At 36.3% G+C, this 16,889-nt stretch overlaps 1 protein-coding gene and 1 pseudogene across 1 annotated transcript; both read right to left on the bottom strand.

Annotated features, from left to right (window-relative positions):
- Nucleotides 1-4,570: 4,570 nt before the first annotated feature.
- Nucleotides 4,571-6,733, bottom strand: LOC147358715 (olfactory receptor 8J3-like). Its single transcript, XM_086342124.1, has one exon. The coding sequence runs from the start codon at nt 6,484-6,486 to the stop codon at nt 5,554-5,556; it is 933 nt and encodes a 310-aa protein (XP_086198250.1). The 5' UTR covers nt 6,487-6,733; the 3' UTR covers nt 4,571-5,553.
- Nucleotides 6,734-13,001: 6,268 nt separating this feature from the next.
- On the bottom strand, nt 13,002-13,933 carry LOC147358714 (olfactory receptor 8J3-like; annotated as a pseudogene).
- Between the last annotated feature and the right edge of the window lie 2,956 nt (nt 13,934-16,889).

Genomic DNA, 16,889 nt, shown 5'->3' with positions numbered 1-16,889 from the left:
GTTGACCTAAGAGCAACCTAGAAAATAAACATTTCTTCCTAGGTTTTATTTCCTTATTAAGATACTACAGAGTTTCTGTCTTGTTAAATCAAGAAACTGCTGCTGCTGCTGCTAAGTCGCTTCAGTCGTGTCCGACTCTGTGCGACCCCATAGACGGCAGCCCACCAGGCTCCCCCATCCCTGGGATTCTCCAGGCAAGAACACTGGAGTGGGTTGCCATTTCCTTCTCCAATGTATGAAAGTGAAAAGTGAAAGTGAAGTCACTCAGTCGTGTCCGACTCTTCGCGACCCCACAGAACGCAGCCAACCAGGCTCCTCCACCCATGGGATTTTCCAGGCAAGAGTACTGGAGTGGGTTGCCATTGCCTTCTCCGAAATCAAGAAACTAGCTTGATGCAAAAGTGGGTTTAAGGATGGAAGGCGACCCTGGGCTTTGTGGAGCCAATTCTACTGCTTTTTCCTAGATGACACTGTCTGCTGTTTCTCTATTGTGTCCCATTCGGCTTTCAGGCTCTTTCCTCTTTCACAGAGAAGAACCATGTATTGCCTGGTCTGCTATCGTGGGTTTTCTTGTCAGACACACTGAATTAGGCAAAGGAGTTCAGACATCTGCTACCAATCTTACCAGTTTGAAATCTTCAGTTCTGCTAAGGATTAGTCTAGTGTTTATTGAGGGTATCTTCATTTTCAGTTTCTTTTATTGTTTTCTTCTAAATTTCCAGATTGTTTTACCCTACACATTCATTTTTAATTTTAATTTTCTCCTTAAGAATATATAACATGAGATCTGTTCCATTAAAAGATTTAAGGTTGAATAGACTAGCATTCTTAATTATAGGTACAATGCTGTTCCTCTCTAGAACTTATTCATCTTCCAGTACTGAAATTTGATATCTGTTGATTAGCAATTCCTCATATGGTCCAACTTACAACTTCTGGTTACTTATCAAAAAGAATTGCTATAAGAATCTTAAAGAGGTAATGATACTCTGCCCATTCTTCTTATTTTGTGAACGATATCTTTGATCATTTTTGACCATTCTGATGCAACATTTATATGCTTCTATTTAGGGCTAATATTAGAGCACACAGGATATAAAAAATATGCAAAGATATAACTGATATTTCAATCTTCAGACCTGGTGGTAAGAGTTAGGAACTACTTGAGGTTCATGGCTTTCTCCTTAACTCTTAAAAATGTTTTCTATTCATCTACTAGTTTACTCAATCAGTTAGCAAAGTCATTCCTGAAGAAAAAAAAAAGTAAGCAACTGTTAGGGAAAACAAACAACTAAAAATTCTCCAAGTTCATGTGTGGGAATTGATTCTCGTATAGAAGAATATACATATCCTTATATTAAGATTATTTTCAGTTTATAAAATGTTTCATGGGTAATACATATCTTAAAGTATTTTTCAAATATTACATTGGATATATTTATAGAAAATTCAAATATTATATGAGACAGGTACTAAAAAGTATTTGTCATTGATCTGAAATTTAAATGCAACTGAACATCTTATATTTTATCTGGAAATTCTAATCTTACTGGACTTTAATAGATTAGATTGCTCATGATTTTTTCAGATATATCTAACTCCCTCTGCACTTACAATATGCACATCTGACTTTCAGCTTTCATAAATAAAATAGATATATGGCTTCTAGTCAATTAATAGGTAATTCCCTGACACTACCACAGTATTCCAGGGAAACAAGTTAATAACAACAAAAAAAATTAATAATAATGGAGTTTTTGTGGTTAAGAATATCTGTCAGTGTCTATAAAAGTGTTCATAGTCAGAATCTAAGAAACAAGGGAAATTACCAATGTCAACGTGATAATCAAAATCAACAATTTCTGTCTACTCACGTTAATGAAGAATTGGATTTTCTCCTCTCAAATTTCTCTGACTTTTCTTTGAGTAGGGAGAATTTATGCTTTTTGTATCTCTTTGTGATGTTTCCTGAGAAAGTATTAATAGCATTTGAGTTATTCAAATGATTTCTCTTAAATCTTCTTAGAGATTTAAAAACAATTCCCTGTGTGCCTACCTATCCTCAGGGATATCTGGCCTAGTCTCTAGTGAACAGCTGTAAGGAATAATTTAAAGAAAGGCAGAAAAGAGCATAATGGTCCTTACAGTTCTACAGAGACCCACGTGACAAAAGTTCTCAATCGCTGACACAGAGTCAATGATCAGAACAACAATGAAAAAGACTAACGTGCTTTATTGCAGCAAAATTGGAACAGTTTCAATAGTCATGATAAAATTGCAAATTAATCACCACCATTGCATATAATTTTTTATTTAAATGTATTATTCCAGTAAAAATATGTCATAGATGCTGCATTAAAAATATACCATTTAACCTAAATGAGGTGGATATCACTATTCCCAGATTCAGAGGACACTAATCTCAGATAAACTATGTGATTTGACCAAAGGTGTGTAATTGGTGACTAGAAGATTTGAAATTAAAGCCTTTTCATATACCTGCAGAAAAAGGCTTTAATTTCAAATCTTCTAGTCACCAATTACACACCTTTGGTCAAATCACATAGTTTATATGAGATTAGTGTCCTCTGAATCTGGGAATAGTAATATCCACCTCATGTAGGTTAAATGGTATATTTTTAATGCAGCATCTATGACATATTTTTACTGGAATAATACATTTAAATAAAAAATTATATGCAATGGTGGTGATTAATTTGCAATTTTATCATGACTATTGAAACTGTTCCAATTTTGCTGCAATAAAGCACGTTAGTCTTTTTCATTGTTGTGCATTTCCTTTTCATATGACAAACACATAACAATTATGGTAATGCCATGTGTTGCAATAATAGTTGTCTAAATCATAGTGTTTCCTGAGCTGAGATCTACCACTTTTGCATGATGTTCACATAGTCTCATAGAACATTTGAATAAGTTCTAATGAGGTGGATGAAACTGGAGCCTATTATACAGAGTGAAGTAAGCCAGAAAGAAAAACACCAATACAGTATACTAATGCATATATATGGAATTTAGAAAGATGGTAACAATAACCCTGTATACGAGACAGCAAAAGAGACACTGATGTATAGAACAGTCTTTTGGACTCTGTGGGAGAGGGAGTGGGTGGGATGATTTGGGAGAATGGCATTGAAACATGTATAATATCATGTATGAAACGAGTCGCCAGTCAAGGTTTGATGCACGATACTGGATGCTTGGGGCTAGTGCACTGGGATGACCCAGAGGGATGGTACGGGGAGGGAGGAGGGAAGAGGGTTCAGGATGGGGAACACGTGTATACCTGTGGCGGATTCATTTTGATATATGGAAAAACCAATACAATATTGTAAAGTTAAAAAATAAAGTAATTTAAAAAAATCTAATATAAGGAAATACATTCCCTCTCATAACATTTAACCTATATTCTCTTCTTCTATGAATTCCTTTTGCTTTAGAATTGAGGAAAATTTGCATACAGTAAAAGATGGCGTTAAATTGTACAAATGGTTAAGTTTTGGAAAATGTGCCATTTGTTCCTAATACCTGAATCAAGATAACATTTCAACACCACAGACATTTCCCTGATACTTTATAACACCTGCTTCTTGGCTACTCCCATCATAAAGGCAATTTCCCTCAGACCTTAACTTCCCAAACAGCACGCTCTCACCTAGAGCAAATGCTGCTCTGGTTTCTGTCCCTAATCTCATTTTCCCTGTTTCTGAATTTCACGTAAGTGAAACCACACAATAAATATTCTTAATCTGTATCTTGCACTCAGCTTAATTGTTTTGAAATTCAGCTGTGCTGAGTTTATGTGGATGCACATAGTCCTCTGCATACATATATCCCATCTTACTCGTTCTTTTACCAATAGATATTTGAGTTTTGGTTTATTATAAAATATCTTGTATAAACACCCTTATAAAAGCATATGTGTGTATATATATGTATTATTTTTACTAGTTATAGATCTAAGAGGTAATTACTGTAACATAAACATCTGCATTTTTAACTTTATAAGAACCTGCTAACTTTCTGAACTTATGGTAACATTTTACATTACCAAAGCCATGTATGAGAATTCTATTTGCCCCATCACCTTGGCAATATTTGATGTAGACATTTTAAAAATAACTTATAAATGGAATTGGGATAAAATAATCTCATTGTGAGTTGAATTTTCATTTACTTGGTGGCTAGTGAAAGTGGACATTTTTCTATGTACTTGGTTATTCATATACCCACTTCTTACAGTTCTAAAATTTGCCCATTTTAATTGTTTTCTTCTTTTTATTGATTTTTTGAATACTAAAAGTTTGCTAGATAAAACTACATTTTCAGTTTTTTTTTTATTTCCTAGGCTTTCTTGCTTCTGATGTTTCTGTTTAGTTCTGTCTCAAGTTGCTACAGTGATACAACTCAGAGTTGTGCGGCCAGTAGGAAGGGCAGAAAACCCTCTCGCACCAAAAAGTTTCAAACAAAGCAGTTTCGGATACAGGAGATAAAGTGGGTAGGAGAGGCCATAAAACTGATAAAACTGCAAGCCAAGGCACATAGAGAAACATTCTGAAGACAGGAAAGGAAGCAGGAAAACTGGGAATCTCTCTCTGTCATCACTTAAAAAGAAAAAAAGTGTAGTTGCTCAGTCATGTTCAAGTCTTTGCGATCCTGTGGACTGTAGCCTACCAGGCTCCTCCGTCCATGGGATTCTCCAGGCAAGAGGACTGGAGTGGGTTGCCATTTCCTTCTCCAGGGGATCTTCCTGACCCAGAGATTGAACCCGGGTCTCCCGCATTGCAGGCAGATACTTTACCCTCTGAGACACCAGGGAAGCCCCAAGAATACTGGAGTGGATTGCCCTGCCCTCCTCCAGGGGATCTTCCCAACCCATGGATCAAACTCAGATCTCTCACATTGCAGGCAGATTCTTTACCATCTGAGCCACCAGAGAAGCCCTATCACTTCAAACATTACTCTAATTGTGTTGCATTGAATATACTGCTGTGTTAGGAAATCTGGAGTCTATTTTGGACATGGTGACACTCTGCTCTGAAGATATCTGAATATTGTCATCTTCTTAAGTGAGTTGATTTTATTTTTTCTTTTTCTTGTTTAAAATTAACAAGGTTTGTGTTAAACTACAGACTCTGCCTCATGGGTGATTTCATAAATACTAGTTCATATTTTAGCATTGTCTGGGGTACTGGAATTGTCCCCTACAGCCACATGCATCAGGATAAGTGAACTGGAAAATTCATACAAAGAATAAGGATCTGACTTTCATTGGCTCTTTTTTTCCCTTCAATTCAGCCCCCAAATTCTGTGACTATTGACTCAAACATTTTTATTATTTAGATCAGAAAACCTGGGTTGTATTCAAGATTTCTATTTGAATGGTGCAAACTAGGACCTTTCCTCAAAACAGAAATTGCAAAATGGGAAAATAATCCATTCCTTTGACTTCTAATGCTGTAAGAATCTTCTCCACACAATGGCACCCTACCTTAACCATCTCTTCATTGATCTATAGAGTTCAAAAAGACATCAACAGCACGAATTTGTCAGAAATCTCTTCAAGGCAGCCTTCACGTCCTTGTTCCTCAGGCTGTAGATCATGGGGTTCAGCATGGGAATCACCAGTGTATAAAACACTGAAGCCATTTTATCGGTTTCTAATGAATGGTTATTTCGAGGCTGTAAATACATGAAAAGCAGAGTTCCATAGAAGACTGACACTGCTGTCATATGTGAAGCGCATGTGGAGAAGGCTCTTTTCCTTCCTTCTGATGAGCGTATCCTTAGAATGGACACAATGATGTTGAAATAAGATGCTACAACTACAGTTATGGAAAACATCAAGTTTGTAGATGCAGATATGAAGACTACTGTTTCTGGAAAGGAAGTATTGGAGCAGGACAATGCTAAGAGAGGGACAATATCACAGTAAAAATGATTGATTACATTGAAAGAGCAATAAGCCATTGAAAATACAGAAAAGGAAGTCACAATCGATGTGGAAAAGCTATAGAGGTATGTGAGGGAAACTAGCAGAAGACAGATCCGCCGAGATACAACTGCCATGTAGAGCAGGGGGTTACAAATGGCCACATAGCGGTCATAGGCCATCACAGCTAAAACGAAAATTTCGGCTACAATGAAAACCAAGAACCCGCCTAGCTGAATGGCACATTCATAGAAGGAGGTGGTGTGTTTCTTTACTAAGAAGTTGATCAGCATTTTAGGGGCAATGACAGTTGAATTGCCAAGATTGATGATGGCCAAGTGCCTGAGGAAGAAATACATGGGGGTCTGAAGCCGAGAGTCCACACTGGTGAGGGTGATGATGCTTAGGTTCCCTGTCACGGTCAGTCCATAGATGACCAGGAAGACAAAGAAGAGTGGGATCTGGAGGTCTAGACGTTCTGAAACTCCTATGAGAATAAACTCAGTGACTCGGGTGAAATTTCCATTAGCCATGTAACGGTTTTGAAATTAATCTATTTGGGGAAGAAAAGAAAATGTGGTTACAAACTTCCAAGTAATTATTTTCATGGATTGTCATTAGATGACAAGGGCAGTTCTTGGGGCGGGGTTTCCTGAAATCATGTTTCCAAATTACATCAGCTCCTCTACTTCTGCTGAACTCTAGTGTACTCCAGCTTATATAGCTTTCCTAAATGGAAAAAAATAAATGTGAAAAAGCAGCCACTGTAAAGCACAAACATTGTATCCATCCTCTAATTTTCTCTGTCAGAGTTCCACATTGTATTTTTTTTTTTTTTTGCCAATTTTCATGATATTTGCCATTCTAAGCATCCCCTCACCTACCTCCTGAGATCAAGCTTGTATTAACACTGTCATGGACTATTGTATCCTTCTGGTCTCCACATCATGATTCATATTAGCTGATAGGCAGATAGCAGTCATTAAAATTTTGGGGTGGCATGTAATCTGAGATATTTTTAGAATAATTGAAAAAAAGCTTTAGCCTTGTTTTCAATGCATTCCATAATCAGATGCATATCATTTTTTCTATTCATATCACATCAGACCAGGCTTTTTGAACTCTAAATTTTCATCTCAGTCTTTCTGTTTCCCTGCTGACATTCAAAAGGACCAGTTGCACTAAGAGCACACAACCTAGAATATAAACCTTTTATTCTTACTGTTATTTTCTCTTATGAGCTGCAGAGGTTCTGGTTTATCAAACCAGGAATCTAGTCCAATCCAAGGAGTGGGATTGAGAAAGAAAGGCAATCCTGAAGGTTGCTGAGCCAGTTCTATTCCTCTTTCCTACATAGTATTTTCTGCTGTTTCTCTAGGCTTCCGTGGTGGCCCAGGTGGTAAAGAGTCTGCATGCAATGCAGGAGACCCAGGTTTGATCCCTGGAAGATCCCCTGGAGAAGGAGATGGCTGTTTCTCTACCGAGTCCGACTCTGCTTTCAGGCTCCTCCCTCACACACAGATAAGGACCAGGTGTTGCCTGGTCTGCTCTCATGGGTTTCACTGGACAAAGAGAGACACATTGGATTAAGCAAAGGAATTCAGATTTCTAGTATCAGTGCTACAACTCTGAAGTCTTCAGCTGTGCTGCTGCTGCTGCTGCTAAGTAGCTTCAGTCATGTCCGACTCTGTGCGACCCCATAGACGGCAGCGCACCAGGCTCCCCCGTCCCTGGGATTCTCCAGGCAAGAACACTGGAGTGGGTTGCCATTTCCGTCTCCAATGCATGAAAGTGAAAAGTGAAAGTGAAGTCGGTCAGTCGTGTCCGACTCTTAGCGACCCCATGGACTGCAGCGCACCAGGCTCCTCCGTCCATGGGATTTTCCAGGCAAGAGTGCTGGAGTGGGGTGCCACTGCCTTCTCAGTCAGCTGTGCTAGGATTATTCAAATGCTTACTGAGGGTATCTCCATGTTCAGTGTCAGTAATTATCTCTTTCTGAAATTTCAGATTCTTTTACCTTGTCCATTCTTTTTTTAATTTTGATTTTAATTTTCTGCTTTAAGAATATATAGCATGTAATCTGCCCCATTAAATGACTTATGGGTCAATTGTACAGTATTGTTAATTAAAGTTACTATATTGTACAGTGGATCTCTATATCTTATTCAATCTTAGGTAAATGAAACTATGTTTGTTGATTAGCAATTCCCCATGTAATTCAACTTACAACTTCTGGTTATTTATCCAAAAAAACTGCTTCAGTATCTTAAATAGATAGGGATACCCTGCCGATTCTTCTTATTTGGGAAACGGTATTTCTGGTCATTTTTAAAATATTCTACTGCAACATTTTATATCCTTCCATTGAGGACTAATATTTAGAATAGACAGAATACAAAAATATGCAGTGGGAAGACTGACTTTTCAATCTTCAGTCCTGGTGATAGCAGTTAGGAGTTATGTAGGGTTCATGACTTTCTTATAGCTCTTAATAAATCATTATACTTTTTTACCAGTCTACTCACTAAGTTTGTAAAATCCTTTCTGAAAAACAAACAAACAAATGCTAAGAAAACAGCAAGGAAAACAAACAAGTAAAAATTATCCAAGTTTATGCATGGGAGTTATTTTCATACTGAAGAATATGCATATCTATATATTAAAATTATTTGGGGGCTTCCTTGGTGGTTCAGCTGGTAGAGAATTCCCCTGAAATGTGGGAGACCTGGGTTCAATCCCTGGGTTGGGAAGATCCCCTGGAGATGGGAACAGCTACTCACTCTGTCATACCCACAATATTCTGGCCTGGAGAATTCAGTCCATGGGGTCACAAAGAGTTGAACACGACTGAGCAACTTTCACTTCACTTCACTTCAGGGTCAATGTGGCAGATTCATTTTGATATATGGCAAAACCAATACAATATTGTAAAGTTAAAAAATAAAATAAAATAAAAGTTAAAAAAATATTTTAGGTATATATGTTTCATGAATAATATGTAAATTATTATTTTTCAAATATTGCATTGGGTATATATACAAAAAACAAATATTATATTAAATAAATACTAAAAAGTATTTGTTATTGATCTGAAGTTTAAATGCCACTGAGGAGCCTGTATTTTATCTGGAAATCCTAACATAAATGGATTCTCTTAGATTGCATTGGTGATGATTATTTTCAGGTACCTGTAACTTCTTCACTTGCAATATCCAAATACCACTTTTGACTTTTACAAATCGAAGGATAAATGACATGTAGTCAAGTCATATGATTAATGCCTTTAACACTACCATCCTATTCCAGGGAAACCAGTTAGCAAAGGAAATAATGAAATGTTTGTGGTGTAAAGAATAAGCAGTCAGTGACCATGATAGTGTCCTTAGTCAGAATCTAAGAATCAAGGGAAATTACCAACACCAGAGTTGTTATCAAAATCAATATTTTCTATGTGCTCACCTTTATGAAGAACTGGATTTTCTGCTCTTCTGTCCTCCTGATATTTCTTTGGGTAGAGAGAATATATGCTTTTCCTCTTTCTTTGTAATGTCCCTGAGGAAGTAGTATGGAATTTAAATCATCTGAGAGATTTAGCAAAGAAATTGCCTGTGGTGCCTGCTAATTCTCCAGGATATTTTGCATATTCTCTAGTGGAAAAATTGTAAGGAATAATTTAAGGAAAGGAAGAAAGCAGCGTAAATGATCTGTAGAGTTCCACGGAGACCTACATGTCATAAAGTACTTACTCACAGAGTCAGTGATTTAAATAACAATAAAAGCATTACTGTATGAGTTCTATTTCAGCAAAACTGGAACAGTTTGAAAAGTCATGATAAAACTGTAAATGAATCATCATCACTGCATAGAGGTTTGTTTTTTTTTTTTTTCCTAGTAAAATAAGTAGTAGGCCCTGGGTTAAAAATATAGCATTTGACCTATATGATATAGATATTACTATCCCCACATCCCAAGAGGACTCCGAGCTAAGACAAACTATTTCATTTGATCAAAAACGTGTAATTTGTGACTAGAAGATTTGCAATTAAAACTTCATCTTTGAGTGATATACATACATTGGCCTTTAACACGACAAACACATAATTCTTGCTGTGAAATGTGTTATAATAGTCTAAATGGTAGTGTTTTCTGAGCTATCTCATCATTCTTGCATAATGTTCAGCACAACTTCATAGATATTAAAATATAACAGAAGGTAATATATTCCCTATCATAACATTTAGCCATGCTCTCTTCCTCTATTAACTCCTCATGTAGAATTGAGGGGAATTCAATATAGTTAAAGATGGATCTAAAATGTAAAAATGGGTATGTTTTAATAAATGTGCCATTTGATCCTAATACCTATTCAAGATATAGAACATTATCAACACCAAAAATGGTCCCTGATATTTTAAATGCCCCCAGAATATCCCTACACCCCAGGCTACTCCCATTATAATGATGAACAACATCCCCCAACTTCTACTTATTGCTGCTATAAGCTTATTTTCCCTGTTTCTGAATTTCATATAAGTGGAATCACACAATAAATAGTCTCAAATAAGCAGTCTTTCACTCAGCATAGTGATTTTGAAATTTATTTGTGCTGCATTTATACAGATACATAATAATTGACTATATGCATATATCCCATCTTTAACTGTTCTCCTCTTATTGATGGGTATTTGAATTTTGGCTTGTTGTAATAAGTCTAGTGTTAACACTCCTATATAACTGTATATGTGCAGATATGTGGGGCTTCCCAGAGGGTAAAGAACCTGCCTGCCAATGAAGGAGACATGAGATGAGATGCAGTTTCCATCCCTGGGTTGGAAAGATCCTCTGGAAGAGGGCGTGCAACCCGCTCCAGTATTCTTGCCTAGTGAATTCCATGGACAGAGGAGTCCATAGTGTCACAAAGAGTCGGGTGCAACTAAAGTGACTTAGCATGCATGTGTATCAGATCAGATCAGATCAGATCAGTCGCTCAGTCATGCATGTGTAAAGAGGTATTAATTTCCATAGCAATAGATCTATGAGGGAAGTTACTGGAACATAGATAACTATATATTTAACTTTATAACAAACTGCAGATTTCTAAGCTAACTGTTGCATTTGCATTACCTAAAACCATGTATGAAAATTCATACTTTCCCCACATACTTGCCAATACTTGAAGTCAAAATTAAAAAAAAAAGACTTATAAATTGAAACTGGGATAAAAAATAATATTGTGAATTTGATTTTCACTTACTTGATTAATTATACTGAACAATTTTCTATATACTTATTGTTCATTCATATATCTCCATCTTAAATGTCTAAATTTTGTTCATTTTAATTGATTTTTCTTTTCATTGATTTTTAGAATTTTTATAATTGTGATAGATAAAATTACTTTTTCAAATTTTATTTGAGAAGTTTTACTTTTTGATTTTTCTCTTTAGCACTTTGACCCATGATCTTGAAGTTTTACAAAGAAGAGTTTTGCTACCACTGAAAAAGACAGAACAGTCTCTCCCACCAAACAGTTCTATGTGTACAAAATAGATTGGGATGAAGATGATGAAGTGGGCAGGAGAGGACATAAAGCTGAAAAATTCCCAACCTAAGATACACAGACTGACACTGAAGCCTGAGAAGGGAGCAGGAGCACACAGAATCACTCTCTGTTGTCACTTCAAGGATTACGCTAATTTTCTTGAAAACATTGATGTTCAGGGGACTTGGAGTCTGTGTTGGACATGGGGACATCATATTACGAACATTTTTAAATATTGTTATAATCTTAAGAGAGTTTATTTTATTTGTTCCTTTCCTTTTTTATTTTGGAAAAAATTAACAAGGTTGTGTCAGACTACAAACTCTGTCTCATGAGTGGTTACATAAATATGTCTTTATATTTTTAGCCTTGTCTGGGATTCCTGGGTAGTTCAGTGGTAAAGAATGCAGGAGAATGCAGGTAAAAACCTGCAGGAGACTCAGGAGACGTGGGTTTTATCCCTGGATCAGGAAGATCTCCTGGAGGAAGAAATGGCAACCCATTTGAATATTCTTGCTTGGAAAATTCAATGGACAGAGGAACCTAGTGGGCTAGTCCATGGGGTCTCAAAGTGTCAGACATGACTGGGCACATGCATGCACACACACACGCACACACAACCTTTCCTGGGATACTAAAGTCTCCACACCTACATGCCTCGAGACCAGTGAATTGCACAGATTTTGTACAAATAATATGGATCTGACTTTCACTAGCTGTTTATCCCCAAAATTTCTGTGGCTGTTGTCTCAAACTTTTCACTTTTTAGATTAGAAAAAAGGGCTTGTATTTAAGATTTCTGTTTGAAAGATGTGGACTAGGACCTTACTTTTCTTAAATTCTTTGAATGCATTAGGTTATATGAAGCACTATTTAAAACTATAATGTTGGTTTTATAACATATGTAGATATAGTAATAGCACAAATGGAGAGTACAGTAAAGGTTCTGCATTTTACCAGAGTTAAGTTTTTATTAGTGTGAAGTACACTGTGATAAGGTACATATTATAATCCCTAGATAAATCAGTAAGAAAAGAACTAAAATATATATAGTAAAAAATCAACTTCTGCTTCTGCAAAAATGTAGAGAAACAGAGACCAGATTTATGCTGTCACCTGAAATAACCAAGGTAAAAGCCCCACTCAGTCAAAATGTATGAAACAATGGTTTTAAGACACTGAACATCAGGAAGGGAGAATTACAAAAGAATATAAGGAAACTTTGAAGGTGATGGATATGATATGTTCATTATCCTAGTTATAGTAATGGTTTCATTTATGTGTATATATTTATTTCAAACCTTACCAAGCTGTCCAATTTAAATACATGTGGTATATGTCAATAATATCAAAATAAAACTTTAAAAGCAAAAAACAAAAAACAAAACAGAAATTGTAAAATCAGAAAATCATCCATTCCTTTAGCTTCTAATGTTGTTCAGACTATATTCCACACAGTGGTAGCCTATCTTAACTCTCTCTTCAGTGACCTATAGACTTCTAACACTACATTAATAATTGGTCAGAAATTTCCTCAAGGCAGCCTTCACTTCCTTGTTCCTCAGGCTGTAAATCATGGGATTCAGCATGGGAATCACCAGTATATAAAACACGGAGGCCATTTTATCAGTATCCAGTGAATGATTATTTCGAGGCTGCAAATACATGAAAAGCAGAGTTCCATAGAAGACTGACACTGCTGTCATATGTGAAGCGCATGTAGAGAAGGCTCTTTTCCTTCCTTCTGATGAGCGTATCCTTATAATGGACACAATGATGTTGAAATAAGATGCTACAACCACAGTTATGAAAAACATCAAGTTTGTAGATGCAGATATGAATACTACTGTTTCTGGAAAGGAAGCATCAGAGCAAGACAATGCTAACAGAGGGACGGTATCACAGTAAAAATGATTGATTACATTGGAAGAGCAATAAGACATAGAGAATACACAACATGAAACTACAACAGTTGTGGAAAAGCTATAGAGGTATGTGAGGGAAACTAGCAGAAAGCAGGCCTGTCGAGACACCACCACCATGTAGAGCAGGGGGTTACAAATGGCCACATAGTGGTCATAGGCCATCACAGCTAACATGAAAATTTCAGCTACAATGAAATCCAAGAACCCTCCTAGTTGGGTGGCACATTCATAAAAGGAGGTGGTATGCTTTTTTACTAAGAAGTTTATCAGCATTTTAGGGGCAATGACAGTTGAATTGCCAATATTGATGATAGCCAAGTGCCTGAGGAAGAAATACATGGGAGTCTGAAGTCGAGAGTCCACACTGGTGAGGGTGATGATGCTTAGGTTCCCTGTCACGGTCAGTCCATAGATGACCAGGAAGACAAAGAAGAGTGGGATCTGGAGGTCTGAACTTTCTGAGACTCCTATGAGAATAAACTCAGTGACTCGGGTGAAATTTCCGTTAGCCATCTATGAGTTTGGAAAGTCATCTATATGGAAGAAAAAGAGACTTGGTTAGAAATTAAGGAATTATCTTCTAGGACTGTCAATAGATGGCAAAAGCATCCCTTGGATGAGATTTCCTCAAAGAATTTATTGAACTCATGTTTCTAGGTATTAAATCATATTTGAAATCATCTATTAAAAATAACATTCAAGTGTAGCAAATTAAATAGATGATCCAACATTATGAATATTTCAAAGATCCAATCCATTGAATTTTATTAAGTTATGGATATCTTATTAGCTTCAAAATATTTAAAGCCATGATTCATGCCATGACATCATATTGATATCTTCTGCACTGAGTGTGAGAAACTCTTGAGTAATTGTGTGCATCCAAATAATTCAATATTCCTTGTAATCTCTAATTTGAAAATATTTGCTTCTTCTGAATAATGCATGATCTAGTCATTTTAAAATATTATTTAGTTGCTAAATCATGTCCAACTCTTTTTTTGTGACCCCATGGACTGTAGATTGTCAGGCTCCTCTGTCCCTGTGATTTTCCAGGCAAGAATACTAATGTGGGTTGCTATTTCTTCCTCCAGAGGATCTTCCTGATCCACGGATCAAACCAACATCTCTTGCTTTGGCAGTTGGATTCTTCACCACTGTACCACTGATCCAATCACCATTCTGCCCTCTTTTCTTTATTCCATCCTTGTACTAACATTTAGTCAATGTAGACTGAAATTGCAAATTCTGTCATTTTTACACTTTTGATAATTTTTATTGCTGTAATAATGCTAAACATTTTATTTTCATAAGGCTTCTCTGAAAATTACATCATATATAGTTGCCAAAGAATCAGCATGGAATTATGATATAATATTTTCCTAGAAATATCTGTTTGAAAGATAGCTTCCTGTTACTAAATAAGCCAATTATAGTCCCTTCTCACTTTTAATTGATCTCAGTAATAGTCTGTGGTCTTAAATATTCTATCACAGTCTCTTATACAAAAAGGTAAAATTTAGATCCAAAGAATCAACACTATTTCATCATTTAACATAAGATCTACCCTTTAACAAAAATTTAATTATATATATGTATAAAATAATCATAATAAAATGGGCAAGATGATACTTTTGGGAATGGTGGATATGTTTACAGCATAGATTTTTGGTAACTCTATCACTAATATATACTTATCTTCAAATTCATCAAATTGTATGCATTAACCACATACAGCTCTTTTATGTCAAACATAACTCAGTAAAGTGATTTTTAAGATATGTATCATAATTGCCTGACCAATAAAAGTTATTGATATCTCTTCTTCTAAAGAAGAGATTTGATATCTCTTCTCCTAAAGACGATTAAAAAAAAATTCTGCAATGAAATAAAAAGTGAAGCAGTGATATAAAACAAATGAAGAAATAAGGTGGTAATAACGCCAAACAGTTTTGAGTATTTGATATTAGTCGTTTCTGACTCCAAATCATTCTTTCTCTTAGCACTTTGAGTCATACTAGAAGGCTGAGTGTCCAAGAATTGACGCTTTTGAACTGTGGTGCTGCAGAAGACTTGTAAGAGTCCCTTGGACAGCAAGGAGATCAAACCAGTCGATCTTAAAAGAAATCAACTCTGAATATTCGTTGAAAGGGCTGTTGCTGAAGCTCCAATACTTTGGCCATCTGGTGCAAAGAGTTGACTCATTGATAAAGAACCTGATGCTGGGAAAGATTGAGGGAAGGGGAAAGAGGGGGTGACAGAGGATGAGATGGTTGGATGGCATCACTGACTCAATGGACATGAGTTTAAGCAAATTCTGGGAGATAGTGAAGGAGAGGGAAGCCTGGCATGCTGCAGTTCATGGGGTCACAAAGAGCTGGACAACAACAATATAATCTTATTTGTTTCCTACTTGTGCCAAGAGATATTAAAGTTTCAGTTACTTTATTTGCCCCTTACCTCTGGACCTGGTTGGTTGGTTGGTTGGTTTAGTCACTGTGTCGTGTCCAATTCTTGTGACCCCATGGACTTTAGCCTGCCAGGCTGCTTTGCCCATGGGATTCTCCAGGCAAGAATACTGGACTGGGTTGCCATTTCCATCTCCAGGGGATCTTCCTGACCCAGGAATCAAACCTGGGTCTCCTGCATTGCAGGCAGATTCTTTACCAACTGAACTATGAGGGGAGCCTATATATATGTAAAGGAGGTTTATCTTGAGGAGTTTAGTTCCCTATTTATGGAGGCTGAGAAATTCCACAATCTCCTGCCTACAAGGTATAAAGCCAGGAAAGCCAGTGGTATAATTCAGTCCCAGTCTGAAGTCCTGTGAGCCTCTGGACCTACTATTCCAATAATGAGAAAGAAACACAGGGCTAGAATAAAAAACATAAACAAGATAACTGTAGATTGTTCTACATACCATAAGTAAATTAAACAAAAGTGATTTATCAAGATAACCTGGGAGAATTACTTATTAGATGTTGTTAAGAGAATTCCTTTCTGTGGGTGAAATTTCAACTAAAACCTAAAGAATGAGAAGTAATCAAGTACTGAATAAATCACAGGAAGAATATCCCAGGATTCCAGGCATCTTTAAGAGATACATTCACAATTATAAGAATAGTGTATTTCCTAAAGATGCTGTCCTTCGTCCAAAAACAAAAAAAGTGTTTTTTGATTTTGTTTGTTTGTGTCATGGGAACTTAATAGAGGCTAGTGTTTCCTTTAAGGCCAGAGTCACTGAATAATAGTGAGTATTAGTAAAATCAGATAATGTAGGTCACAATAAATATTTGGATTTTTTTCTAAGTAAATTGTAAAACACTGATAGGTTTTTGGGTAGGTGGGTAACAAGGTCATCTTTACATTTATATTAAAAAAAAGATTAATCTTGCAGTTACAAAGATAATGAATTATATGATTGGAAAGGGGTAGAAATTATAGGTTGGAAGGGGGTAGAAAATATATG

This window comes from Bos grunniens, chromosome 15, assembly GCF_055505025.1.
Source record: "Bos grunniens cultivar Pamir isolate PY7600 chromosome 15, Bosgru_T2T1.0, whole genome shotgun sequence".
In the NCBI taxonomy this organism is placed as follows: domain Eukaryota; kingdom Metazoa; phylum Chordata; class Mammalia; order Artiodactyla; family Bovidae; genus Bos; species Bos grunniens.
This window is presented reverse-complemented; position numbering and strand designations above follow the sequence as displayed.

Coding starts and splice junctions, on each gene's coding strand:
- LOC147358715 (XM_086342124.1), bottom strand. CDS start 6,486: ATGGCTAATGGAAATTTCACCCGAGTCACTGAGTTTATTCTCATAGGA.